Source organism: Vanellus vanellus, assembly GCF_965231255.1.
Source record: "Vanellus vanellus genome assembly, chromosome: 9".
Lineage (NCBI taxonomy): Eukaryota > Metazoa > Chordata > Aves > Charadriiformes > Charadriidae > Vanellus > Vanellus vanellus.
Window position 1 is genome coordinate 345,232 of NC_138914.1, and position 26,528 is coordinate 371,759.

A 26,528-nucleotide genomic window follows, 5' to 3' on the forward strand; every position below is an offset into this window, starting at 1 on the left:
CACCTGCAGGTTGTCAGCCACTATTGGGACAAGCTGTACAGCCTACGTGATTATTCAGGATACGAGGAGGGAATATATATAATAGATTAGCTCTTTGTCCATGGTGGTACCACAGAACCTGCTGAAAGTGCACGTGTTTTGGTTGCGTGTTTTACTTGCTAAGTTCTAAAAAATGTTTGGTAATGATACCTTAAATTTCAAAGCTACTCAAAGGCATTTTAATATTCAAGACCCCTGAGTCTCGAAACTGATAGAAACTATATAGAGAAAATACTGTGGGTTTAGACTTACTGGTGGGAGACAAGAGTTCCAGGTTGCTGTGTCATCACTGCTTGTACTTATGCTAACATTGCAGTCGTCTATCTGCGATGCGCTCAGCCCATGCGAGATCCCAGTATCCCTCAATTCTTCATTTTGTTGTCTCTTCATGCTAGCCAGCATCTGTAGTTCAGATGAACTCAGTCTATTTGACTGGTAGTTTTTCCAGTCATACTCCTGTGAAATAAAATGGAAAAAAGTCAACAATATAGGCAGGATCACGAAACAGAATATATGCGTGAAACAGTTATGCTGGAGAATATTTGGGGAATCTTAAAGAAGCTAAAATACTGAAAGAGAAACAAAATGTTTACTAGAAAAGATTAGTTAACAGATTTCTGTTCAGCTATGAAGATCGAGCATATTTACACGCAATTACAGGAAGGAAGAAGAACACAAACACTGCTATGGACTGTAGTTTGGATCCAGGCTGTTTGGTGAAGTTGCTGTTCCACTGCAATTAGAAGATAAAAGCAGGCTTTCAGAAGTTAAAGAATCCAGCAGCTAAAATTGCTAAAGCATTAAATGCCAATCTTGAAATAAACCCAATCACAGAGTTATCATAGTATCATAAACACCATCAACATAACACTTAGTTATTTGTCAAGCACAGCATAAAATTTCTCTGCAAAGCTACACGTCAGCACTAAATTTTAAAAGTTATTTTGGTAACTTGCTAGCGTATACATTTTAAAATAAACATCACTATATTTTCATTTTTCTTTACATTCATTGGTTGAATTTTTAACGTAAGTCTAATTGTTACATCAAACTTGATCCACAGGCCAAGAGCTAAAAACATGTCTTAACTATTTTGCAGTTTGTACTTACGCCTCAGACAAAACCTCATGATAAGATTTTTTAAGTTCACCCAACCTGCTGTGGCGTTACCTTCATTTAAAGAACTTGTCCGTAAAGAGAAACTTTCCCTTTTTTAAAGGGCCCACATGGACTGCTGTTTCTCAAAGGAATAGACCCAATACTCGAGGGCTCTAGTTTTGGTGCTGAATGGAATTACGAAGGATTTCTGCTTGAAAAGGGAACCCAAGTAGCGACCGGGAGTTCAGAGACTTCAGATCCCTGGCACTTGGGCAGTGGGCTGCGAGACGCTACGTAACAGTACCCCAGAGAGGGACAGTGCTTTGGTTCTAGCGAAGAGAACGGGGCTTTCAGAGCAGGAGTTTACCACGCTCCTGGCAGAAGGGGCAGTCTCGCAGCCCCTTGTGCTGTGGGGAGGCACAGGGTGAGCGAAGACCTCAAGGACACAAGCAAGCCAGCAGTACTAGCGACACGAGCACGGCTAACTTCTTCCTGCTATGAACTTCAGTGTGTAGTGTTTCAGTGTGTTTTCTGGGGGTACAAAAGTCACCTTACCCCCTGAAGACACACTGAAATATTACACACTGGAATTACTACTACAGCCTCCACTGCTTTATTCCTGTGCATACGACACATATCTAAGTCTTCTGCGTGGTTTATAATACGAATTGGTCACACCTGAGACATCAGAAAACTTGAAATGCAGCTTTGTCTTAGTAAGAGAAATAGTCCAGCTCAATACCTTCAAGGTATTGTTCAATAACTTCAGGCTATGATGTCACACAAACGTGACATTTGCTTTTAAAAACACTCATGTATATATTAGAGTGAGTAGTGTTATATAGGTTCCATTACTCAGTTCCACAGAGGAATGACGTATACAGCCCACAAAAGATGTCAAACGTTGGACATTGATTTCCGTACTTCAAGGAAATCATGCCAAAAGATATCTATAGATCCTAGATTGTCATGTAGATTGCTTAATATTTCACAGGCAAAGTGCTCACTTTCACTAGAAAGATTATATGATGTCACTGCTGAAAAAGGAGGTTATTTGCAGTGACACACGTACTTTTTTCTGTTTTAGGGAGTTCCATATACCCTCAGAAAACTGTATTTTCTCAGGATCAGAAAAGCACTGCTGTTAGTCCGATCCCCCTTTCCTGCCAGCTTCCTTTGTCTTTGGGCTCAGAGCAAAGCCAGATCACGAAGGATACTACATTACTTATTCCCCCTCTGGAAGTTCAGCTGGGGATATGATCACAGATTCATTCACAGTGCTGAACTCCAGGTATGGGATGTGCAGTACAAAGCACAGGGGAAGGGAACTTTGGATCAAGGACGGATGGAGAAACCCTTCCTTGTTAGTAATACACGTAATGGCACCATGCGATGAACAGAACCTGGGTTTCAGCTCAAGCTCTAGAATATTTCACTATGTATTTGCAAAAAGAGTTTTAGAATAAAAACCTGTAGCATATTTTTGTTTCCTCATAAAAGAAATCAACAGTATTACCTCAATAGTATGCAAAATAATACTTCCTATTTTAATTCTAGTTAAGAAATAAAGTACCATTCATTAAAGATTGCTGCCCAATATTAGGATTTGGGAGTAGCAACTCTATCATATATTTTTGATGTTTCGTTCTGACTACCGTGATAATAGCTTTCACTTAAAGCCATCTAATTGCAAATAATCGGTCAAAAAGAAAATTAGCACTGAAATAATAAAGTAAACCCCCTTTGATGGGGAATGCGCCCGCAAGCTGACCATCAGTGGTAAATATATCACATAAACCAGGATTTACGACTGAAGGGCGTTCACATGGAAACAGCTGCATGTGCAAGTATGCAAACCTTTGGGAAAAAGACAATTAATTGCCCATTGCAAACATTTTGGATTTTTTACTATGTATCTCAAATTCTGAAGTCAAATGTATTTGCAAAGATTTTTTCTATGGGATTACCTCAAGCAGTCAGAGGCTACTTTGTGGCACAGATAAACGTAGTTTGCCATTTTGTACAAGGTGTAAGATGAGGACAAGCTGTTAGCGCAGCTGCCATCCCTTTTTTACCTCTGGCATTTGAGGTCCAAGCTTCATTCTTGAACAGTGTGGTTATTACTACCTTTTTTAATCCTAAAATAAAACATTACGGTTTTTCTAGACCTTTACTGAATGTAAGCTATTAGCTCAGTTACAATTAGTTATTTGTTCGCTTCATTCAAAGCTCGCTATGTTACATCTGGAAAGTCTGCTTTGCCCTGATGTATTAATATTCTACCAGCTCTACAGCTGCTATAACTTTTATTGATCTTCCTGAAGATGCTGATTTCCTGTTAATGTTCCTATATAGGAGCCTTCTGCACATATTTGATTATTGTAAGAAAAGCTTTGGCTTATCTTTCTTACCTCATATACTGGCATGCGGTCATTAAAATGACAATATGAACTAGCACTATGCAGAATAAAAGCACTAAGCATCGAAAGAACATTTTCCTCATTCTCTTTTTAGCAAAGGCAGAACATCGCCCAACCCTGCTTGTCTTTTCTTTCACACCTATGAAGAAAGATGCATAGATTTTTTGAATTTTTAGAAAACAATTTGAAACAATTGTTTTTTTCCCCAGCTTATTTCAAACTGTCATTCTGTTTTCTTTTCTTGTAATGCTCTCAGCCTAGAAATACCACACTCAGAAAGGAAAATAGATGTCATGACAATTTTCGGTGTTAAAATCCTGTACAATAAACTCCTTGTAATAAAGGAGAAACAGTTTGGACTATTTATTCTGTAGCTTCAGACGACTACTACAAAAAAAGCCTCTTCACAAATTTTATATTGTCTTAACCAATTTTCAAAGAAAGAATTTGAAAATTTAATTTGAGATTAAGTTCACTTTGTAATTTAGGAGAAACTTTTGATGTAAGAAGTAATTTTGCAATACTTGTAAATTTGTCTAAAATTAATATTTCATTTAGTAATTAAAAGCTTATCTTGTCTTTTTGCATATCCTCCCCTTATGATAAAGTATTTTTATTAAGCGCTTAAAGCTTCTGCTAGATTGACAAAACCTGTTGTTTAAAAGATTTTTTTCCATGTATAATGACATCTGCATTCTTCTAGGTTCAAATGATTTATTCAGAATTGTTTGAATGTAGTTATACGTGTGGAAAACTTTAATTACCAGCTATCTACACGCTTGCAATATTACCCAGAGGGCTGTACTTCTTTCTTAATTAAAAATATTTGAACTTAATAATAGAGAACTCTATTAGAACATGAACAAACCACTGCAAGCAACCAGGTCCTTGAAGTGTATTAAGTGGTTAGCAAAGCTACCGCAGGAAGAGTTGGTTAAGCGTTTTTTCTTTACCAGTCCTCTGTATGAGCAGATTAGAAGAGACTACTCTGTAAACTCTCAATCTAATACCCTTCCATACAAACATCTCCTTTCTCATGTAATTCTTAAAACAATGAAGTGTTTCAAAACGGAAATAAAATAATTACATGCCCACAGCCAACAAAAAGCTCCAGTGCTGTCTCACTGTAGTTAACAATATGTCAGCACTTCTTCTCTTGAACCTCGCGGGGACTTGGAACACTAGTCTCCTCCTGCAAAACTGCCCAGCAGATACACAAAAAGCTTTACATATGCATGTGGTCAGAAAAAGGCCACATTCAAATAGCTTATTATATTAATTTTAAAATTATTGGAAGTATTCTTAATAAAAACTAATAAAAATATATATTTGACTTCATATTAGAAAGTATGTTCCCCTAGCACTTACAGAATAAACAACCACTGATTAAAAGGAGTCAGCGGCATGCAAATTTGTCTTCAAATTTTGACCGTGGCCTGGTACAAAACGAAGCATCAAACAACTCCAAGGAAAGGCTTCTGGATGGGAAAATTTGACTACTTGATGAAATCAAGTACGACAGCTAAATCTGCCGTATACTTTCACCTTATATTTACAGCAGTAGCCTGGCAATTCAGCCTGTGACCCGGCCTTCCTGCTGCCCCTCCGGCACTTAATTTATTATTTTTCAGGGCTGTCGCAGAGAGACTACGAAGTACATAGATTAACGCTCTGTCTATTGCCACTCGTTAAGATATCAATTCGAAGTCTGTCAATTTTCCTTTGTAATCTTTCAGCCCCAAACTACTTTCTAACTCACATATTTCCAAACGGTAAGTTGCTTAATGACACCTCTTTTTATCTATAAAAAATTTGTGATTTCTGTTTTATTTGGTGTACTATTTTGTGTGCCACAAAATCCTACGAAATCAACTTTCAACAGACTGAGCTCAGTAAATACTGTTATGATGAAACCAGAACATATATGGATGAAAGACGACTTATTTCTCACTTCATGCAAATGGGTATATCTAATATAGATTCTCTATACAATCTAATAATTTAATTTCAAAGTAAGAATCACTTACACAAGCCTGTGTTGTCAGACATGGATTTTCTCTTGAGATTTTCTTGAGAGACTTTTTACTGATGGATCTTTTTAATTGATCAGAAACTCCTTCGTATCTCTCAGTTTTTTCAGATCCATTTGGAATTACTTTAAAGAATTCAGATTTGCTTCCAGTTGGAGAAAGAGAAAGGGTAGGCTTTAAGCTGCTCTGAGAGCTAACAGAATCTGTTTTTCTCACAGTGGAACTCTGTGGTTTTGATAAGACGGTCTCTTTGAGGTTACGCTTGCTGTGTTCCTTATTCTTCAAGTATTCATTTCTCCACGACATACTCGTTAACGGGATCTCTTTAAAAACTGCTGAATCAGATGTTCCTCGCCTGCTGTGGCTGATCTCGAGGTTGTCAGTACCCTGGATGAATTCATTGTTGTCATCCTAAATTTAGGAAACAAAGCAAGAGTGAGTTCCTCTCATCATCACACAATACGGTTTTGCATAACCTAAAAATTTCAAAATGGCTCTTCAATCTCTGCTGCCTAATTCTAAATTTGGGAGGATTCTGTAAGCCAGCTGTTCTTCCTGGCAACTACACTGAACATACCATAAACACATTCTTACATCTCAAGTAGTGAAAAGTAGAAAGATGAGTAGAGGGAGACAAGATTACAGTTTTCGAAATGTCAGTCCAAATTTAGAATGCTGGTAACTTCCCAAGCCTGCGTGTTATACAATAATCATAACTTCAATAAAGTTTATTACAGCTGTAAAAAAGAAAAAAGTCCACGACAATCATGTTTTTGCATTGAATTACTGATATCCCATATTTTCACATTGCATCTTCAACTTAAACATAGAAGGAGTGACTCCTGCTGAGATCCCTTTGCTCACCTTTGGTAATATCATTGAATATCATATTCAGTACCATTTGAATACCATCTAAGAATTCTGGAGGTAAGTTTGTTAACCTTATATTCAAGCTTCTAACAATTTCTCTGCAAAATATCCCATGAATCAAGCGTATGTTGTTCACTCATACTCCGTCTCAACAACAATCAGCAAGTCCGAACACGTGGAAAGAAAAACAATGGGGAAGCACATCCAGTGTTTGCCTCAATGTTCTCATTCTCAAGGAAGAAGGGATGAGAGAGGCTTCATCTTCATCTCATCGCGCTGGTCTGCACCACGTGCTACCACACCGGGCTGCCGGGCAGTATATACTGCAAGATTCAGTGAGACTCTGAAGTGCCATCTTCAGCACGACTGTCACAGCCAAGGTGCAGTCGTACTGCAAGTGAAAGCGATGCGAGTTTGTTGCTGACTTCAGCGAGTCCAGGACCGGATCACACAGAATGAAATACACATTCAAGAAAAGAATCCCTCAGTTTTATTAGTGATACACGTTTTGGAAGTTCACAGTTTTATTCCCTCACTGAGTAAATTCCTTGAAACACAAATCTGTATTTCCCTCTTTTTTCATGGATTTTTATTTGCCATAAGCTATCTTAAATCTGTGCTGGAAGCCCATATTAAGTTAGATTAACTTAAGATGGAAGATTACTAAAGAAAACACTGTATTTTTTCCCAGACATTAGATGGATAACATTGATTTATCTGAAGCTTAAACCCCTTTCACCTTTCCATGTCTCTTCAGCCATATGTATTTCGGTTCCAGAATAATTTGTTAAATACTGAATTATGAAATGGTGCCAGAAACATCAATAATGTTTGCTTGATTAACTGTAGTGCATCATATGTAAACTGAAGATGAGAATGATTTTCCTGAGTAATCAGCGCTTCCACTGATGTATTATATTCCTTGAAAGAACGTGCAGATGTGAAGCTCCAGATACATAAAACTGACTGCTCTTGCTGGGTTGCAATTTTAGGAAGATCGTTCTAATGACCGTAGTAGAGGACCACCTACTAGGAGCAGATGGGATGTAGTCCCTTTGTACGCTGAGCTTTATTACTGAGGTATCAGTGTGAAATTAGCTGTCGGCCTCTGTAAGGGTACATTATCTCATTTAATCTTATCCCTTTACTCTTTGAATCATAAAAGGACAGAAAAATTCTCAATTTCTTTACTGAAGGCTACACCGATGAACTTGCCTGTTACACTTAAAACAGCATTTGTGAAAGCACTATGTGGCATGTGGTCACACCTACCACAGTCACACAACTCCTGCGATCAGCGGAAGTTCTTGGTTTTGCTCTGGGTTTGACAGAATCCATAAATGCTGCCATGACAAGTTTAATTATACTAATTCTCTGACAGAAATTTAAGCTGAAAGCATGGACACTCACATAATTATAAAATAAGTCACTTGATGGTGAACGGTTCCATGAGAAGAAGCAATTTTTATCCTTTACTGATTATTTGACTCTGATAATTGAATAACAGCATTCAGCTATTTTAGGGATTAATTAGCAACCACTAAAGGGAATTTATAAATCCTTCCAGTTTTCAGTTTGCAGGCTGAAACATTTCCTCCCCAAAAGCCAAAGTTACGAAAACTGTATAATTTTAGCACATTTATTGTGCAAATCTTATGGCTTTCAGTATATTCAACATAAAGAGAGTCAACATTCGCTTATTTGAAATTTATCCTGATGCGCAACCTGCCCCTTATATTTTACAACTAAGTAAATAGTTTTTGTAGATACTACTGATTTTCCACAGATTTAATAAAAAAGTACGTAATTCTTTGCAGCTCCACTAACTTCAAACGTTGACTAGGATGAAACTAGTTAGCCCCGTTAACCGTAATTTTTTAGTTCACGATGCAGTGACATAAATAACCCAATGAAAACTTTTGGACTTTTTACCAGTCCGAGATATTTAAATTATAAAGATATGCAAAATATATTTTTTTTTTAATTAAAACTAATTTTTACTTAAGTTTTCTAGGATAAAGGCAATTTTTGCTCACAGGCAATTCTTTAAATTGTAGGATGAGATATTTTATTTGATATATTTTAAGAGTGTGCACACATCCATGTGTTACACACAAACACAACGTATTTGAATTTCAAAGAAAGCTGTAATACAATGATCATGAGAAACAGTAATAGTGTGAAAACCTGAAACAATGTAGCTTATTTCAGTATGTAAAATTAACAAATATTTTTAAAAAGCACTGCAAGATTCAACATAACTTAGGCAAAAAATATTTTGTCATGTAAGTGAAGTAAAATGGGAAACATGTTATGGTTGGGCCACAGAATTTTGGTAATTCGCAAAGATACCTTAACTCGTGCTAAAAAAGATACTGTCACAGCTTTTCCAGGGTCCTCTTTCCTGTATTTTCAGTGCTTTAAATAAAATTCTTCTCTAGTTTACTTCAGTAATGCAAAGTAGAGGAATCTGAATATTAAACGTGTATCCAGACTTATCAGTACAGAGCTGACTTCAAGAAGCAACACAGAATGTACCTGTACAAGGAAGAGGACGAATACGGGCAAAACATGACTGCCAAGTAGTTTGTTGGTTCACCAGTGACTTCTTTCACTTGAAAGAAAGGCTTAACTATGAATTACTGATGTACTAGTCAGACTGACAGAAGAACTTGATAATTTCTTCGCACGCTGTAGATTTGTTTCATGTAATTATCTTCTAGCTTTGTAACTCTAATACATCTCCAGCGGCAGTGCTGATACTATTTAAGTGCAGTTTGCATCCAAAGATAACGAATGAAACAAAAGCTGGTCCCTAGCACACCTCTGGCATATAGGCAAAGAAAAGTTTTCAGTTTATAGAATACCTTAATACTTTTTAAAGAAGATAGGGATCTTCTATCAATCTTTAAAGCGTAACAGACAAATTCTTTGAAATTCAAACAGTTCTGTATCTTCAGAGTGGTATCCCATATATCACTGCTCACAAACTATTATCTTGACTAAAACTGATTTAATTGCAAAATTCTGGAACTTTGTTTGAAATAACAAAGTCTATGGGTTTAAGTTAACAAATAATACGCTGCCCCAGATAACGGGGAGCCCCCCACAACTACAGAAAAAAAACGGAGAAAATTTTTATTACATTTTATTAAATTTTTCATAATTAGCATCACCAATTTGGTGACGGATATAAAGCAGACAGGATATAAAGCAGAAATACAAATCATCAAGGATGAAGACTGCTTTGTCAAGAATTAAATGCACAAAGTGGCCTACCTCTTCACTGCTGTCAGTTCCTTGAAAGTCATCTTCAATTTGGGTTTTCCCATGCACTCCGTTACTATCTTGCTTCAAATCCAAAGGGAAAATGCAACATTCTGGTGACATATTTGAAGACTTCCCATGGGGTGCTGATCGAGGTCTTGATGAAAAAGTGAAAATCTCTTCATTATTCACTTGGTGATCACCTGTTTCATTGCTGTGATGTTCAACAGAGGCATTCTGTGGTGAGGTGAAATTATGGCAGGCTGAATCTTCAGTAGCTACGAACTGCTCGCTCCTATCCAACTGAATACTATCAGGGAAACTTTCTGGAAACACCCATTCATCTGAAACATACAATGTTTATTTTAATGCCAAATACGTAAACTGAATGTTACCCTGGCCACTCTACTGTTCTCTGCAAGTTGTACAGGAAAATAATTTTTTCTAATACAGAAACATTCTGCTTATCAGATTTACACAGTTGGAAGAGTGATGAGGATACAACGGAAAAGATCAGGCTGCTTTCGAAGTGAGGCAAGGTTAATCAACATATTTCCAGACCATAGCTCAAAAAGTCCACAGGCTATGATATCTGATATGCAAGCCTGCAATTTGCAAATCTGAAACTATTTAGCTGTTAAGATTTGAAACTGTTCAACTGAATTTCGTTGTAGGAAAACATAATTTTATGACATTTGGCTACTGATCTTTTTCTATAGGCATTTTTTGTGGTTGACATTTAAAAAAAATAATCACACATAGTTGGTAGAAATTTCATAACATTACAACCTGCTGCTTCTTTATTGTGAAATTCTACACTTTTTTAATGTCCAGAACTTATCGTTTAAGCCTCAATTTCAAAGTACAGCTCTAATGAAAAATAGTGTGACATGAAAAATGTATGAAGATATCTGTTTCACCAAGTTTCCCTGAATACAGGCAGTACTAATCTGCCAATTTTAAAACAAACAATAAACTACAGAAATGGATTTAAAGATTGAGTGCACCAGATAAATGTGAAAAGGCCATTTTTATACTCTTATTGTTAACTTATATTTTACTGTTTGGAATGATGGTATAGAAAAAAATGTCAATTTGATTGATTAAAACCAATCTCAAATAGCATCTGAGAAAAGGAGAATTGCCCAAGTATACAATACTCCCTTATCTTCATTAAAGGTAGTGTGGTGTGGATTATTCGCTAGATCTTGAAACTTTCTGGCTCCATAAAACAAAGTTACCACCAACCATATTAAAAAAGCCTCAATAAAAAACAATAAAAACATAATAATAAAGTAGCACTGCAATAATAAAATGCTTGCCATCTCAGAAGACAGTAAGTTTACTATGGTATTCTACTCCTTTTAGTTTTGTTAGAGATATTTGTCACTTCAGGCAGATTCAGCAGCCTTGGGGGGCGGGTCTGAACCAGCCTGTATGAAGGCAAAAGAAAGAAGAATGAGAATGGCAGGAGAAACAGCTGTCGTCTCATTGGGTTGCTGTGATTTTTAGTTTACTGAAGATAGCTAGTAGAGCTACCAAACTCCAGGTAATATCCTAAACCGTAGCTCGCACCAGGAACCAGCAAAAAGTAGGGACTTAACACATCTTGTACATTCATGGCTGGCACCTACTTGTTCCAAAAGAGACTATTTTTCAGTCTGTACACAAAGACCATCTATAGTCAGAAGCCCCAAGGCTTTTCAAGTAAACTCTCATGCTGGTTTAAAGCCATCTCGTAGATTATTGTCTACTGTACATAAAAAATCTACTCTGTAAATATATAGAAATCTCACCTTGCTTTTAATTAATGAAAGACTTGAAAGATGAACATGTAATTAATGCCATTTATTTTACAAATAACTTTGGACTAGTTTTTTCAAGAGGGTCAAGAAATCAGTGAGGCTATTAAAAACTTTTAAGAACCACCCTTCACTTGTGTAAACCCAATAACCTTTCATTGTGATCAATACTAGAAGTTTTTTAGAGGAGGATACTGGGGCAGAATTCTCCTGTCTTTGATCACTCAAGATTGTGTCACGCTCCTCTGATAACATATTTTTCTTAGTCAGGCAACTGGAATTACATGTGAAAGGCTGTACGTGAATAAAACAATTGAAATCATAAGAGAAAACACAATATTATTCATGAAATCACATTTCACAGTTTTTATGCTTTCACTGTATTTTAATATCTATATAAGCTGCATTTTTTAAGTAATTATTTCCCTTATGAAAATGCAATGAAAGAGGGATCTTCTCATTAACTTTCCACATGAAGCTGAACACAGTATGAGGATGCTCAAGAACAAAGACTCAGGAACTCTTTTTCCCAATTGATTTTGTGACCTAACATGATTAAAAAGCTATCTCACACTAAATCAGTATTTTAAAGTACCCAATCATTTGTCCGATAGCAATCTGGCCCACCAAGCCCGAAATTGTTTTGAACGTCGCTGGCGCTGGAGATGCTGCCACACCTGCAACTCCAGAAAGTGCTATGCAGAAATGCCACAAACACGTGACTTACTCAGTTACTTACCCAAACTTCAATTGGCTGGACAACTCTCCTATATGTTAAGTGATCTTTTCCCCAGCTATTCTGGATGCTAAGTCTAAAATGCTCTCAACTCTTTTTTTCCTAAGGCAATGATACTAAAATTTTCAACTTGCTACATTTTTTTCAAAACAAAAAATATCTTTGAAACTTACCTGGCTAAGGAAAATGTTGGGTTTTTTGCAGTTTTTCCTATCTCAGCACTCTGCAGTCTTCTAACCAGTCTGGCACCCACCCTTCCACACTTTAATCTAGACACATTTTACTAGGTTTCAATGGCAGTGCCTTGTTTAAGACCAAGATGTATAACAGATACTTCTGTAGTATTCAGAAGGCCTTTTCCCCACTCATGAACTTAGATTTGACAGGTATCATGCTGTCTTTGCAGTTTTCAAATATGCACTGATAGCTCAGACCACTAGTAACGAGCCCTCTATGGTACGGTTGTACATCTAGTGTAAAACCCGCTTCATGAGAATCTGCTAATATTTACGCACAAAGGACTGTGAATGAGCCGAGAAGAGCGGCTTAACTTTTATTATGACCTACTGACGGTAACAATGAACTTCCCTAACTGCAGTCTCACCTGTTCTATTCTCATTCCAGAATGACTTCTCATGCAGTTTTTGCTGTTTAAATTGCAGTGGTCCTTACAGATAAAATTTTATAATGAATTCTGAAGTTAAAAAAGGGTGTTAAAACACTTGTCAATTTTGAATTAAGTATCAAAAGACAAAAAAGAAATTTTAAGTAACAGTTTTTGTCAAGCGCTTAGAGAAGAGGAGGCCGTTAGAAGCTAAAACTCCTGAGTCCTACTCCTGGCTCTGACAGACATCCAAAAACTTCTTACACGTCACTTGACTTTTTACTCAGCATTGTGAGTAAAGTAATGTCTTTACTCAAATCAAAAGTACTTCAGGAATATAAAGCACTACTTCAAAAGGTTTAGTATCTGTAGAGTATTTATCCTGCATATTCTGCTTTTCTAGACTAACCTTCTCTGTAAAGAACATTCGTCGTTTTCAGAGATGTTGCAGAAACTCCTTAGGTTAGTAATAGGTTAAACGCAAATATTAGTTTCTATACTACTGTGTTATTCTTAATGAAATATGCATGGGGGAGACAGAAAAGTCTGTAAGGCTTTAAGATGACATTTTACGCTGGCTATGGAGTTCAGCAACTGCTGTAACCTGTAGTCAGTGTAGCATTTTGTTAATAGTCTACAAGTGAAAGATATGGGGTGTTTTGGACCAAACCAAATCCTATTATCTCTCCACCACAAACTATACTGGAATTTCTTTCTAACTCAGCATTTCCATGTCAATTGTAATGAACGATTTGGAGTATCTTCTTTGCAAATATGCAAATTACTATGTAATCACAACATTGCAGCAAACAAGATAAATGCAAGAATGATCACCTAAACATCCAATTAGTTCTTCTACACAGTCAGACTTATGCTAAAGCTTCTAATTGCAGCCTAACATTTTAATGAAGGTTTCAGCATTGCATAAATAAGATTGGCAAACTATAAACAATGCTCATTAATTTTATTTTTTCCCTTGCTTAAAAACAATTTACTGTTGCAAAGGTACTGCACACCTGCTACAGAAGACATGCTGATTTGAGCTCTATTAGAAATCTAAAAGATAATATTAAAATAGTAGTGACTAACCTCTAAGGTAGTAAGATCTTACAGTACAGTAGGCATCTGCCGCCAACCTCCAAACCAAGATGAAAAGGCCAACAAAGCATTATTTGGGTCGCTTACGCAAGCTTTGGGTCAACAGAACCTGGTTCTTATGGGTGACTTCAGCTACCCAGACATTTGCTGGAAGAACAATACAGCAGCTCACATGTTATCCATCAAGCTTCTGGAATGCGTAGAGGAGCGCTTCCTCATTCAAATGTTAGATGTGCCAACCAGGAACGAGGCACAGCTTTCTCAGTTCTCCGCTTCTGAATTTACCATAAGGCATTTAGACATGCCAGTCCACTTCCCCAAGTCTCTCTCTTTTCATATCACTTACATTTACATAAAATAACAAGTGCCGATTCATTTTTCTGAAATTCCAGCATTAGATAGAGGTCCTAGTGTTCTAGATGAAGAACAAGACAGACAGTGATTCCTGCCTCAGAATCCTCAAAATTCAGGTAAATATGAAGTAATTTAAAAATTCTCCAGAAGGCTCTACTTGCCTTAGCATCTTGCATCCATTTCAGTCAAATTATGAAACCCATAATAGCAATTATGGATTACTGACATTGTCATCTTATATAACTGCCTCTAAACACCCCAACGATTAAACAAAATGGAAATAACTCATGATGTAAAGGAAAACTTCTCTGGTTTTGAGCAGATTTGAGTAGTCTGCCCACTTTACAATTGATGGCTATGCCTCTTAATAGAAAATAAAGCTACGTTTTCATAGAGACAAGGTTTTTTTTTTTTCCCACAATGATGTACCTTCCAGACACATGCAAAGCAAGTTGATTGATAGTGTACGATAAAAAAATATCCACACCTTTTCGCAGATAGGTGTGAAAGGGAAAAAAACATAAGCTGAGGTGTCTTTCTGTGAGTAAGGGAAAATAAAAAAAGAAAATTTACCACTGAACTTTAAAAACAACACAAAAAACCCTGATATTACAGGGATACCATATTTAATAGCCTAAATTCTTATGTGGGACATGTAAAATTTCTTGTACATTTGATGTTTGGAGTCTTTAGCGTTGAATTTAATAGGGATTTAAAGAATAAATTATTTTTAGTTCTTTCCCTTTAATCATGAGAGCATGGAATTTTTCTTTTTTTATTCATTCACTGCTCTGGTACTCCGCTTAATCCTGCAAATCTTTATCAATGCTCAAAAGCAATTCTGTTGCAGGCTGTTTGATTTCCATAATCCCCCACAACACAGACACTTATATTTTACGTGAACCTATTCTGGGTCCTTTGAAATTTACAACAGATAGTCCCCCAAGCCACACATAACCGAGATGTAAAAATAACATAAAATGAGCACCATACCACTCGTTATCTCCCATGTGCTTTTGGCTGGATTTTTTAGAGCTGATGTTCTACGGCTGCTCTTTTCTGCTGATGGCTGTTGTGGTGAGGCGAGCTGAAAATCTGCTCTTCTACTCTCAGAGGTTTTCTGAGGCTGAATTGCAGGGTCTGAAATACAACCCAGATGCTTATGAAATGCCTGTGAACACTCATATCGTGTGCTTTTCTTACTTGAGGCACAGAAAACCAGCATTGTCCTGGGACACAAACATCTTCCAAACAGCACGGAATCTTGTGTGGCAGCAGATACAAGACAGTCACAAGAAAGTAACTTTAATACTAGGCATGGAAGAAGGGAAAACCATAGAAATTATAAAAAACAGGCTTGCAAAAGTCTGCAAAATAATCAAGAACCACTGCAGTAGCCCAGTTACATACACAGCATGAGGGATAGCAGAATATGTGTATAACCTGTGGCTACTGCCAGCAGGCAGTGATCCGTGGCTCGAACACAATACCAGTACCTGCAGAGAGAATGAGCATTTATTCAAGCTCATACAGGAGAATAAGCCGGGATTTAATATAAATGTCTTCAGTAATTAACAAGGTAGATAAAGGATTAGAAAACCAGAGAATTAGGTCTTACATTCTGAAGTCAAAATCATGCAGATATTTTGGCAGTTTGTGAACTCTGCATATTCTTTGCTTTATGCTCTTACCATTTTGACATAGATCTTCACCTCTTTGGCGAGTATCTCTTTTGCCTCCTTGATCCAAAGAATCATTGCATAGTGAGAATGACAGCTCCAACCTCTCAGTGTCTTGTACAAAATCGGTTCCCTTTCCTGAACTTTGAAGTCGGCATGATCTATTACTTTTGCTACTGCAGGTCTTAGTTACCTTGAAAGACATTATTTTCTTAATGAAAGAAAAATGTAACAGCTTTCAAAATACTCAAAGGTAAACACACATTTTGAATTAAGCTTATTTTTCAATAAATGTTCCCAAAGCGTTGTTTGGTTTTTTGTTTTTTTTTTAAATATTATCTTTTCAGGAAACTTTACGGTAGATACAGTTCTGTGTGGTATCTTCAATCTTTACAGTCTAGTAACAGGCAGGGTTCAAGGCAAAAGAAGGAAAAAAAACCTTAAAATTCACTATCTGGATAAAAAGACAGAGAATCTTGTGGCTATTCTAGACCTCAAGAGGAGTCCTTTCTTCTTTGGAGAAAGGAATCTCATTTTACATCTTAGCTTTCAACTGACTTCCTACAGAAGAGTCTATTTCCTTTGGCCGGATCCTTTATTATGGAATCACGGATTTCCAGAGTTGGAAGGGACCTCTAGAGATCACCTAGTCCAACTCCCATGGCGTTATTCATGGTGTTAAGCTGGGAATTGCAGTCCCGACCAGATTCCTAAAACCTGCATATTGTTTGCTGGCAGAGCGAGGCCAGATGCTACCTACCCCTGGCACTGTAATTGAGAGCATCACGTGAACTACTGTATGGCTCACTATCATCCACTGAGAGCACAGCGAAATGCAGAATTTCTGCTCTGCATCATAACTCTCAATATAAGGAAAAATATTTATACACGCACACACAAATTTTAGCAGTCTAGAACAAAAAATTCAGAAAAGTAAGAACGATAAGAAATTGCCAGGTAACTTCAGCAGGAAGAGATCTCTGTAGGCCTAATGCTGAAATCAGATCAGCCTGTTCCAGTCAAGTTCTGTTATCTTTGAAACTTTTGAAATTCCACAGTCTCCCTATGACCCCGTTCCAGTACTGAACCACACTATCGTTATACTCAGTCAGAGCTCCCCTGGTGCAGTTTGGGACTGCTGCCTCTTGGCTTAGAACAATCTGGGCCTGCCCTCTCTACAACCCTGCATTAGTTGAAAATAGGAACTACATTCTGCCTTAGCCTTCTCTTCTGCTGGCCGGACAAACCGTGTCAGGTGCTGTAGCCACCCAAGCATTTTACTTGCCCTCCTCTGGATGTTACAGTATCTCTCGCGCTGGCGGTCCACGACCGAACACGGTACTCCAGACACAGCCTCACATCGGTTCTGAAAAAACCCTTTAGTGCAACTCCTCTGCCTACCAATCTCTTCCTTTGTAGGGGTGGCAGCACTTTTCTTGTAATTTAAGCCTTCTTACCTCTCCAGATATCCTTGCGCTGGCTCTTCTGTTGGAAGATGGAGGTGGCCCAGGGATCTTTGATCCAAATGCAATATGTGATACGTCCCGAGTTTTACTGCTGCGTATATTGCCTTGTCCTCTATTAACCAAGCTACCTAAGTTAAGGACAGTTTAAAAAAATGTTACAATACTTAGAAAGAATAACTATTCATACTTTTTTCAAATCAACTGAAATAAAAGAATTATGGATACCAAACATACATAAAAGTTATGTTCCTTTATTGCACAATCCCTGGAAATATGCAGGAATAGCAAATGCATGTTTATAAAAGTGTGTCAACATACAAGCAAGAAAGTTTTGGTTTATTACACAGATACATATTTAATCTTGTTTTAAAGTTTTATTTAAAAAGGGGGTATTTATAAATAGAAAAAAAATAGTTTGCATGATTTCTTTAGAACTTCAACGAAAACCTAACTTCTGACAGGAAGAAAAAACAACACTAATAATAAATAACAATAAATAAATAACAACACAAGAAAACTGAGGCAAGAAAGTCAAGGTATCACTCACAGCTCAGAGGAGAACTATTTATGTGTAGCTCACTTTTGGAAATTACTGAATCTACTGTATTACCAGGGCTAAGCCCTAATATTGCAAACGTTCTTTATTCCTGTTAAGATGTTCTACCCCTTCCATTATTATTTTTTTACTGTATAAAATGTAGATATATTTTTATAATTCTTTTCAAGCACAGAAAATGCCATCCAGTCTGCAAAACAAACAAAAAGTAAACATGGAATGCAGATGAGTGTTCTGAAAAAAAATTAGAAGGGAAGGACAGTGAAGCGCTTATGTATTAATTTTATCACCAGGGTTGCAGAACTGCATGTAACATCTATTTTCCTCTTTTTTAATTCTCCGAGATTGTCAGTGAATCATCCTTTCCAGCACCAACAAAAAAGGGTATCTTCACATTAATTTACAGTTGAAATTTAGAATGTCTGAAGATTTTTTCTTGCTACAACTTCAGTGTTAAATTGCTATCTCACTTAAGAGATCTGACACCTTCATAAAGCAATAACAAAACTTTTTTTTTTATTCTCCTAAGCATTTTTTAAAGATTTATTTAATCTTAATTCAAGATCAGCTTTATTTCCAGTGTCATCAAGGAAATGAAAAAAAGATCATGCCTTAGCCACCACATATCATAATTTACCGTACTAATAAGCACAAAAGAAGCCACATTCTGCCATTACCTTCTTCCCTTTTTCCTGATGTGACACTTGGTTGCTGCTAACAGCTGCCATTTCACAAGATTAGATGACCTGCCTTGGTTAACATCAATTTCTTTAATTTGCTGACTACCTTGGGATGTTGTTAGCTCCAATTATAAAAGCTGATTTGCATGAAAATCTCTCTTTATGAACACATTAATTGACTGCAATTAGTTACCTATATCTACACATAACAGTGTGTTGATGGCATAATGAAATAATATGTGTAATTGAGTGGATGATACTAAAAAGAATTTTGGCTTTTGATTATCAAATAAACAAAAAGTCTAGTGGATAAAAAGAAAATTTTCCAATTAAAATGTACTTAAACATACCAAAGCTTCCATTTTCAAGGCGGCCAACTTCTGAAATTTGAAAAGCGTGTCTGGAAGAACACATGGTATGTTTCCAAGACAGGATTGAAAATAAAGACTAAACCTTAAACTGAAGGCATTTAATTTTCATGCAGGTCAGGGATGTTATCGTTAATTGTTTTACTATATACCTCAGGGTATATCAGTTATATCGTTCACACTATTGTACTCGTTTAAGTCTTATAGTCCCTCGTATTTTGACAAGCCAGCCAAGAAGAATTGATATTGGAATACAATCGCCGAGAAACTGAACTCCAGAGTTTCCTCTGCTATTTCAAAAACAAACTTATAATCAAACTTCACAACAGAACTTTGGCTTGACTACTTGTAGGGCAATAATGCTCTAAAAACATTATTTGCCCTTTAATATTACACAAATGGTACTTGCATGTAAAAAGAAGCTGAATGTAATATAAATAAGTAAATGTATGAAGGGTCTTACTCTAAGGAAAAATTTGAACCCCCTCTTATTCATTTCAGCTGTTGTAGGACAAAGACTGCCATTACTAACGAGGTCTATCAAGACAGAGCAAAAGTTAACAACTTGCAAAAGCATGAGCATAGTAGCTTAGTGAGGATAAAAGCAGAAGTTTAAAAAGTATTTTCTTAAACTTTTCATATCATCAGGGTTGTTCTCAAAGAAATACTTCTTTCAAAGTTTATTTTCCTTTAGAGTTTCATGAGATGCTACCCTTTAAATACTATCGTTGGCTGTAATAGTTTTGTCTTTTATAGCATTAATCTTCACCGGTGGTTATCATTCCCTGAAATTTATCTTATTCCTTTGGTCAATACTTTGCACATGTATTTCCAGAGCATTTTTACAGAAATGGTGGAAATGATTATTCACTGAATTCAAACACTAAAGATGAGAATCCTCAAGACTGAGAAAGTACTAAAACCAGTGGAATAAAAACGTATCTTGCTTACCTACAGCACCACTTCTAACACTGCCCACACTGATGAAGTTGTATGGGAAATGCATTCTTTATCTAATTCGCTGTTCAGACCCACTTCTAAGCTACTCCAGACCTACTTCCTTCTCAAAAAGGGTTCTATTGCCTTGTTTTAGTATGATGGATCAATGACTCAGAAAACGGAGTACAGACCAAGAGGAAAATGAAAAACATGAATTGAAAAGACACCCGAATTATTATATGGGCCAAATTAAAGGCTTAGTCTTGTCTCCTACAGAAACTAATAACAATATAGCAAAAGAGTAGAGGAAAGAGGGTGCCTACAGAGACAGATTTCACCTGTGTATTTTTATAAGCTCTAGCAGTAAGGAGTTTATGTACTTCTCAAGTGTAAACTGAAAATAACAATCAATTCAACATTTTAAAAGGTGCAAAATTATCAGTTCTTCATGAAGGACATGAATCAGAGTATACAAAATATTCTCATTTTAAAATCCATTATAACCCTCTTTTTTAAGAAGAGATTGCACATACTCTGGAATATTTACTGTTGCAAATAGATATACAGAATAACTTAAAAAATATAAAATAGTACAGATTAGCTATGTGCAACGGGATTTACAAAACCAGGAATATCCTGGGAGTGAGGAAATATTTTTGACATGTTTAGAATTCTAATCAATGAAATGTACTACTAGTGAAAAATGTGGGGTTTTTTTCTACATTGATTTATTTCCTCATTGGAAACGTAGCTGATGTCTTCAAAACTCAACAACTGATTTAAAAAACCTGATTTTCTTCAACCACAAAACCCCCTGCAAACAGCTGAAAACTTTATTTCAGTCTTTAGATAGTTACCTTAAGTTATATTTTAAAAACCACTACTGTTTATGAATAATTTCACAACTACAGAGTTCCGTTAATGAACACAATCTATGTCTCTCATGCTATTGCTGTTATTTAATGACAATCTATCTCATTATAAAAGCTATTTTAAAGGGATATTCATTCTTTTGAATCAAAACATTAAGGACTGTAAAGACATTTGCCTTAGTGAAATCTTGCTAGTGACTGTAGGAAGCAAAACACAGTTTTTAAGCAAAATAGCAGCTTTAGCAAAAAGCAGTCAATTGTCTGACCCAAGTCTATTTAAACCATTTCACATTCAAATCTCGGCATTTGCTTCTACAGTTCAGTTTCTACTGATTCTTGGCTCAGAAATCTTACACAGAGAGACACGCCAATTTAAATAGAAAAACACAGGTAGAGCTATCCTAGAACAGGCCAATAATCTGTCTAACATCCGGTTTCAAACAACGGCCAAACCCAAATGATTCAGAAATGGCACAAGCTAATTTCAGTTGGGCTTTATGAAATAATCTGCCTTCAACACTGTTCTTAGAGTAAGGTTGGAAAAACCTAAAAGTACAAGATTAAGTCTACCCTTCACATTTTTACTGGTGCTCAATATGACAACATGGACATTAACTCTTACCCATATAGGTGGCAAACTGATTTTGGAATCATTAACATTTCTTTATTTCACCAGTTTATTGTAGCTGTGGAGTCCACATTTTAGTCATATTCTGTGTAACATGGTATTTCATCGGTTTTTAATTTTCAACTGCATCATCACATCAATCATCTTGGTTTTGTGCCGTGATACAGGAAAAGCAGCTTTTATTGAATTTTCTTAGTATCACTAGTTACTTTATAAACTGCCTTAAGCCAATTTTTAATGTTTTCAGCATATCTTCATGTGAAAGTTTTCTATTCATGCTGCTTCTCTCTGAATCATTTCTCTGTCTGTAAAATCTTTTCTGAGACGGTTTAACTGATAATGCATAAACTATTTCAGGTAATAATGCAAAACGGATTTACTTAAAGGTTTGATGCCTTTTCCATTTCATATGAATTTGAATTTCCTGCTACTCAGTATGCTAGTTTTTTTTTTTTAAATGTACCTACATAGAATCATAGAATGGTTTGGGTTGGAAGGCACCTTTAAAGGCCATCTAGTCCAACCCCCCTGCAATGAGCAGGGACACCTTCCACTAGACCAGGTTGCTCAGAGCCCCGTCCAGCCTGGCCTTGAGCATTTCCAGGGAACTGCCACCTCTCTGGGCAACCTGTGCCAGTGTTTCATCACCCTCACCGTAAAAAATTTGATCCTTGTATCTAGTCTAAATCTTCCCTCATTTAGTTTAAAGCCCTTATCCTATCACAACAGGGCCTGCTAAAAAGTCTGTCCCCATCTTTCTTTCAGACCCCTTTAAGTACCGAAAGGCCACAATAAGGTTTCCCCGGAGCCTTCTCTCCTCCCGGCTGAACAGCCCCAACTCTCTCAGCCTCTCCTCATAGGAGAGGTGCTCCAGCCCTCTGATCCTTTTTGCGGCCCCCCTCTGGACCCGCTCCAACAGGTCCATGTCTTTCCTGTGCTGAGGGCTCCAGAGCTCAATGCAGTACTCCAGGTGGGGTCTCACCAGAGCAGAGCAGAGGGGCAGAATCCCCTTCTTCGACCGGCTGGTCATGCTGCTTTTGATGCAGCAATGGTTATGGCTGCCTTTCTGGGCTGCGAGTGCATATTGTTGGCTCACGTTCAGCTTTTCAGCCACATATTAAGCTTAGAATTCCACTGGGCTATATCTAAGGTGATGATAACCTTCCTTCCTTGAGTCTTTTAATTTTGGCACTTTAAAGCTTAAGCGGAGTTAACGTTTCTCCCCAATGTATAATCCTTTGCATTTATCAAAGTTAAATTTTACATGTTATCATGCTACACACCTACCTAGTACAGTAGTCCTCAGCTCATAATTTTTCAACTCAGCGGCCACAAGAAGTAAAACCAGTGAAATGGGACTTTGTTTAGCAAAATATGATGTTTCCTGCATGTTACCTGCTCTGTAGTGTTTTTCATGAAAAAGTACATAGACATACCTCAAATATTGTTATTATAATTCCCATGCTTGAATTAGAATTGTTCAGGCTGGACATAGAACTCTGAAATTATAGAACAGACATGTGTCTATGTGCTCACGATATTACAGCTATGCAAGAGTTGTCATGTTTTATTTTAAGACACTGGAACTCTTAACATGCACTTTTACAAAAAAATCCATTATTTGTATGCATACTGTATAGATCGTATTCCCAGTATTTTAGTACAAAAGAATACCTGTTTCTTGCACTGTTACTGGGTATCTGCTGCATTTTATTTCTGGCTTGTGAATTTTAGTCAGGTTCAGCAACTGTGTAACTTGTGGCACATCTGTATTTAGCTGGCAGGTTTGAGGAATAACATCTGTGGGCTCATATGGCATAAATGGAACAACGCATGTATCTAGAATCAAAAGACACGGGGTTTACTTCATTCAGATGACACAACAGAATTAAATTTGACTTACATTATTTGTTAGATTACATATATTTTAGTTCACATGGTTATAACAATTTGATTACAGTAATTTGAAAAATTTGCTGCAATTGTTCACTTTTAAGACAATAAGCATGTGAATTTTAAAATGATATTGTGGGCTTTTTTAGACCAAAGAATTTGAATACGTTTAACTAAGAAATATGCACCAACGGCTGGAATAGCCATAGTAAATCAACTTCTTTGATTTGGCAAGTGAACAGCCAAAAGAAAATCACAAATACATTTTATTAAAACTCAGCTTTAATTCTAATACTGATATACTGATTTTCAGACAAAATGAACATCTGAAAATAGTATTGATATCAGTGGGCCTGAAGTAGCAAACAGAAGTCCCATATATTCAAATAAAGAATTTGATAAGCTTTAATTCCAAACTTTGGACACCATTATGCTTTCATGATAACCTAAAAAGCTGTCAACCTATCTATTCTTGTGACACCAGGCACTAGTAGAATGTGATCTGATGGTCTCTGCTTTCCCTTTGCTAATCAATATAGACTGAGTTTATAAAGTTATTCTCTAAGAAGAAAGGTATCCAGAGTCAGAACCATTCCTGATGTTCCGATTCAAATTCATTCCAAATTTTAAGACTTCAATATAGTAAAGTAACAAATATTAGCCTCTTTTCCAAGGATAAGAAGAGGAAAACACAACCCCAAAACCAAACGCAAATAATGGATCAAGTATTGAGATCCTAATAGAAAAATTCAAGTGTCCCATGTTGTATTTCAGTAGTGGACTTATTTAATTAAGTAAGATAAATACTAGCAACCATTTTTTCACCAAGCTGGTGCATTATTTACTGCAGTAAGACAATACTCAGTGATAAAAAACCCATACGTAACCTCGGGATTACTATGGAAACCAGAAACTAGGTATATATCAAGCTTGTATGCCTCAATATCATGGGGCAGAGAAGATTAATTCTTTCCTCTTCTATCTCAATGATCTCATACAGAAATAATTTCTTAGTATGTGTGGTTTCTCCTTTCCACTTGCCATCATTTTAAGAACACAAAACATACTGTATACGAGCTACTAAGAAAGAATAATACACACATAGCGCCTTGAAATCCCTACTTCCACCACCAAGGAGGTTTAATCAAAGAATTCGACCCTCATTACAAGTTGCAATGTCATTGCATTCAGTGGAGCTCAACTAACTGGTCCAATCATCTCAGAGGAAAAAAGCTTTATCAGATCATGATTGTTAACTGAAAGTTAATTAATAATAACAAAACTACTATTGTTTTCCTGTAATTGGGTATGAAGTATAGAGTTATTTTAATGCAGCAAAACCATGAGCTGTAACGTAATTTTAAGACTTGCCTAGATAAGGCAATTCATAAGCATACAGAAAACACTAATGCCCACCAGCTGTGCAATAACCACAGAATTGATAATCCAGTAATTAAAAGTGTAATATTTTACCATGCATACAGTTTATGAAAGCTGTCTACGCATTATGTTAACTACATTTTGGAATTTTGGAACTCATTTAGAACATTTACACACATTTCAAAAACTGTTTAGAATGGAAGTTAGAAAACAATGCACCAATGGGATTGATTTAAATTAAAGCCAGGGAGGCCTCTGACTGCAGTTTCTGCTGAGACTTTACCAGATTCTCTCTGTAGTAATTTCCAACCTCATCAACAAAAAAAAAAAAAAAAAAAAAAAAAGGAGAAGTCACAATGATCACATACTCTCCCTTACTGGTTTAGGTTTTCCAAATGGAAGATACATTTTGTTAGACTTACAATACTGCTTACTATTCCTCCTTCAGAAACTGAACGTTTTTTTCAGGTGTGTTCTTTAAAAGCCATAAAACGAAAATTTGAGTGACATTGAAGCTGAAGTATACCTAGGCTTCCTCTAAAACAGGAAAGTGCCAGCAGTGTTTTTCAATTCCTCCTCTATTATTGCAAATATCAGAGAGGAATGAAGTTCTCTGCTTTGGAAAATAATGATTCAGGATTATGATGCAAGTTTGGAGACTGGTAAACCTTTGACCAATATCCTGCTCTACTACAAATTTAATCTCTCATTTTTCAGCTCACCACGAGTATTAATTTCACAATGAACAAGGACACATTAGGATAAATAGACTAAAGATCACACATTTATGTTTACATTTGTTTATGATAGTTTCATAGCTGTTTCATATAATAATGTTTTTTTATAGGCTTGTTTTGGATTATTTAAAGAAGAAATCTTTCATCAGCTACCAGCATCCAAAATTCAGAAAACAAAGAGCAAATGCTGTAAAGTTTTTCTCTTTTATTTCATGCACACTGTTCTTGGCCAAAACCTGATTCCTATTATCATAAGATACGCTTATTAAAACAAGCTCTTGATAAATCTTGCCAGAATTTCTTCAAAAAAATACTTCTAACAAAGTCAATGTTTAAGAGGAATACGCATATATTTAATTACTTGCCTAAAGTCCAACACTAGCGGATTTAATATGCTGTCCTACCTCTTTAATGTTCATGAAACCACAATCTTTCAAATTGCCAATCTGATGACTAAGAGGCTTTAGATTTTATAATATGAACAGTTATGATTAAGACTACATAGTAATTATAACACACCATCTTCCTCAGCCGTATCTCGAGGCTTGGATTTTAAAGTGAAGATCTTTCTCAGTTTACAGTTAGCTGAAATAATAATTCCATCCAAAGACTGGAAGACGGCTCCTCTGAATATTTCACTGGTGAATGCTACCAAGTCAATACACAAATTGCACCACTAGAAAAGAGAAACAATACTCTTTAATAAAACCCAAACACTAATCATTGCAGAAGAGTATTAGTGTATAGTTCTCTATAAATGAAGTCTCCATGGAGTATTAGATTCTCACAGGCTGCGATTCACAATGTGTGACATTTTGATAATAAAAAAGATAGTGGTGTATTTGCACTTACAACAATTATTTATACAAAGAAATCAGTACATATGACCTACTGAATGCCAGCCCAAGTGAGCTCTGCTACCCTGCATAGCCACAACACGTTTGACAGCTATTTCTAAGTAACTTGTGAGAAAGTATATTTATTGAAGGTTTTCTGGGGGAAAAAAAAAAAA

General features: G+C 36.4%; 1 protein-coding gene across 1 annotated transcript in view; it reads right to left on the bottom strand.

Annotated features, from left to right (window-relative positions):
- The window catches only part of CFAP20DC (CFAP20 domain containing), a gene marked incomplete at both ends in the record, with an annotated part of 77,963 nt that overhangs the window by 26,246 nt on the left and 25,189 nt on the right, over window positions 1-26,528 (bottom strand). Inside the window, 8 exons of the mRNA XM_082487531.1 lie at window positions 292-495; window positions 5,585-5,998; window positions 9,737-10,068; window positions 15,312-15,458; window positions 16,010-16,190; window positions 17,455-17,591; window positions 23,181-23,345; window positions 26,036-26,192. Of these exons, the coding sequence (XP_082343657.1) occupies window positions 292-495; window positions 5,585-5,998; window positions 9,737-10,068; window positions 15,312-15,458; window positions 16,010-16,190; window positions 17,455-17,591; window positions 23,181-23,345; window positions 26,036-26,192 (1,737 nt within the window). The remainder of the gene's footprint in view (window positions 1-291; window positions 496-5,584; window positions 5,999-9,736; window positions 10,069-15,311; window positions 15,459-16,009; window positions 16,191-17,454; window positions 17,592-23,180; window positions 23,346-26,035; window positions 26,193-26,528) is intronic.